The 3,124-nt window shown below is 41.6% G+C and overlaps 1 protein-coding gene across 1 annotated transcript; it reads right to left on the reverse strand.

The window, feature by feature from the left end:
• Positions 1–1,188: 1,188 nt before the first annotated feature.
• Positions 1,189–2,943, reverse strand: LOC107081386 (UPF0704 protein C6orf165 homolog). Its single transcript, XM_015369571.1, has 3 exons — positions 2,753–2,943; positions 2,480–2,623; positions 1,189–1,469 (listed from the first exon to the last, which is right to left on the reverse strand). The coding sequence occupies exons 1-3, from the start codon at positions 2,873–2,875 to the stop codon at positions 1,248–1,250; spliced, it is 489 nt and encodes a 162-aa protein (XP_015225057.1). The 5' UTR covers positions 2,876–2,943; the 3' UTR covers positions 1,189–1,247.
• Between the last annotated feature and the right edge of the window lie 181 nt (positions 2,944–3,124).

Below are 3,124 nucleotides of genomic sequence, written 5' to 3' on the forward strand. Positions count from 1 at the left end.
AACTTTCCTTTTTGATAAAGCTTATAGTTAGAGTGGCTCAGGTTATCCTGAGCTATCTCTATAGTTATGCTGCTATAGGCTGTGACTCCATCCTGGAGAGAAATATCAGCTGTGCTGCTTCCATCAACACCCTTGTTTATAGATGCTGGAGATAGGCCTATTTTTCAGTGTAGTCCTGTTTCTCTGACTGGCTGGATGTGCTCTCTTCATTCTCTGGCATGGGAGCTGGTTCGGAGCTCGTCTGCCTGGCTGTGTGTTTCCTCGATGGGGACGCCTTTTACAGCTGCTTTTTGTATCTCTGCTTCTTTTTCTATGTCTGCTTCTGTCTCCTTGAACCCCAGTCTACCTCAGCAGATGGCCGCTCACACTGAGCCTGGTTCTGCTGGAGGTTTCTTCCTGTTCAAAGGGAGTTTTTCCTCTCCATTGTCGCTACAAGCATGCTTAGTGTGAGGGATTGCTGAAGAGTCAATGATTCGATGCAATCAACTGGTTTTCCTTAGATAGAAGACTTTGAATCAATCTGACTGGATGGTCTGGCGAACTGTAAAGGGCCTTGAGATGACGTGATGTGAATCTGGCGCTATTGAAATAAACTGAATTGAAATTGAATTGAAAAGCCTGGTCAGTAAGTAAATCACAGTCATAATCATTCAACTGATAATTAATTAGTTTTGCTTTTTTGATTTGAATGACTGTTACGACCACCCAGGCCACAACATATTTGAGGACACGAGACAAACATGAGGTTTAAAAGAATTATTTTATTCTTAATTTCTGGAACTTCTTTTTAGATCAGGTGTTTTGTTTTTCTGCAAAGAGACAAAAAAACAGAGAGTCAGATTTGTTCCCCAGTTCCCCGTGTCCAAAAAAAAAAACTCTAAGAAAGAAAAAAGTAAAAAAAAGTATGAACAGAAAGTTGGACCTGGTGAGCCGATCCAGAGAGAGAGAGACTAACAGGTGGAAACCCAGCCTACTTATAGGTGGACCAATATCCCATAAATTAACGTAATCGATTTACATTATCAAGACTCTAAAAAAGAAGTGATTCAACTAAGGTCTATGCAACACTAGAAGGAAAAATAAATAAATAATTAATGGGCCCGACACACATAACAATGACCTATTAATTAACCACAACTTACAGTTCTAGTTATTTAATATATTTATATCTAATAACACCTGCACCAGAACAAGATGTGAAAGGAATATTTTAACACCAGCAGCTTTTATTTAATCAGAAGTTTTCTTTATTCATCAACAGGTCTTGTGAGGATTGTGTTGATCTGCTGGGTGATTCTTTGTCCCCTCAGGCCTGTCAGGAACATCTGAGGTTTGGGGACGCTGCTCCCACTGTCCCTCTTGCTTTGGCAGGCTGCGTCCTTGGGCAGCCAGGTCTGACTAGCATTGTCCCGTCTCATGTGGCTCATATCCGTCTGCACTGAGTGAGTTGCTGTCCTCCGAAGATTAGCCTGAGATATAAAGAGCACAAAACAGGTTTGTTAGAACAAAAGAAGATGAATTGGTGCAGGGGTGGAGCTAGCTGGGGGGTCCAGGGGTGGTCAGGACCACCCTTAACCAATCACTGTCCACTTTGACCACCCTCAGCCAATCATTGGCCACCCCTGTGCCCCCCCTACCATATTGCCTTCGAATACAGATGGTGGCAGTAGTAATACGCTCACGTGGAATATTCTAACTTATTTAACATTTCCATTTTTCTTATGTTAACAGTTACATGACAACAAAAACTGTGATTAATTATGGAGATCAATATAATAACATTAAAGAGGATAAATACAGTATTCATGCTCTTTTCAGAACTAGATTTTGTGTTTTATAGGGTAAAGGAAAAATTATGCATCTCCGCAAGTCATCTAAGCCTCCATTGAAATCAGACACAAATAACTACTTTAATAATAGTAATCAATTTAATGTAGATATTAGTACATGTAAATATAATTTTATGCAGAACCACTATTGATAAAAGCAGGTAACTGATGACAATGAATAAGATTTTGCCCAAGAACTCAAACCTGAAAGAATTTTGTGTACTAGACCTTTAATTTAGACTGCATAGCTGTTTAACTACATGTGCATCTATTTGTTAGCGAAGGCTGTAGGAAAGTATAGTTAGTCTTTATTTAGAAAATATGGATGTGGTGGTAGTTTATCTTCCTGTTGGATCAGTGTAGATTGACCCTGAGTTTCTGGCTTCTATCTACTTTCTGACGCCCCTCAGTGTACATTGGTTATTGCCGGGCCACCCTTATTAATATTTTTTGGCTCCGCCTCTGATTGATGCTAACAGCTTGAGACATGATGCAGCACAGAAAATCAGTTTGGATGTAAAGCCACAGCTTGAATACAGTGCCATTATAGAGAGTGATGGTCCCAGCCTGGTGCTGTTCCAAAGCCACACACAATAACATTGTGTCAGTCTGACCTGCTGCCTTACACCGTAAACACGCCAGGGACTCACCAGTTTAATGGCTTTTCGTCTCAGCTCCCACTCATTCCACTCATATGACTTGTCAATGTAGGAATCCACTGGGTGGGTGTCAGTTTGAATGCCGGCGTCCTGCTTGGTGATGGGAATGGTGGATAAAACCTTCTCTGGGTCTGTCTGCAAAAGCATAGAGGAAGATTTATGGCTAGTGGGTAAAAAAGTATCAGATCCCACACAGCAGAACTTAAAGGGACAGAGAAACTGAACAGAAGGATGGAGGAATGTTACTGAGAGAAAAAGACCAACCTGAGACTGTGGATGTGTGCAGAGAGGCTGCTGATGGAGTCTGAGAAGCTGGAAGAGTTCTGGGAAACTTTTGGATTTTTCCACCACCTCTGAAATGAAGGCCTCAGGAGACGAGGCGAACATCAAAGCCGCCTCTTTAGAGCTAAACGCGTAGAACCTCTCTTTGTGCTTTAGAATTCCAATACATGGGTTACCTGCAAAAAAGCAGATGGCCGCTCACACTGAGCCTGGTTCTGCTGGAGGTTTCTTCCTGTTCAAAGGGAGTTTTTCCTCTCCACTACAAGCATGCTTAGTGTGAGGGATTGCTGAAGAGTCAATGAGTCGATGCAATCAGCTGGTTTTCCTTAGATAGAAAACTTTGAATCAATCTGA

The sequence above is a fragment of the Cyprinodon variegatus genome, unplaced genomic scaffold (assembly GCF_000732505.1).
Source record: "Cyprinodon variegatus isolate N-32 unplaced genomic scaffold, C_variegatus-1.0 Scaffold4596, whole genome shotgun sequence".
NCBI classification, from domain to species: domain Eukaryota; kingdom Metazoa; phylum Chordata; class Actinopteri; order Cyprinodontiformes; family Cyprinodontidae; genus Cyprinodon; species Cyprinodon variegatus.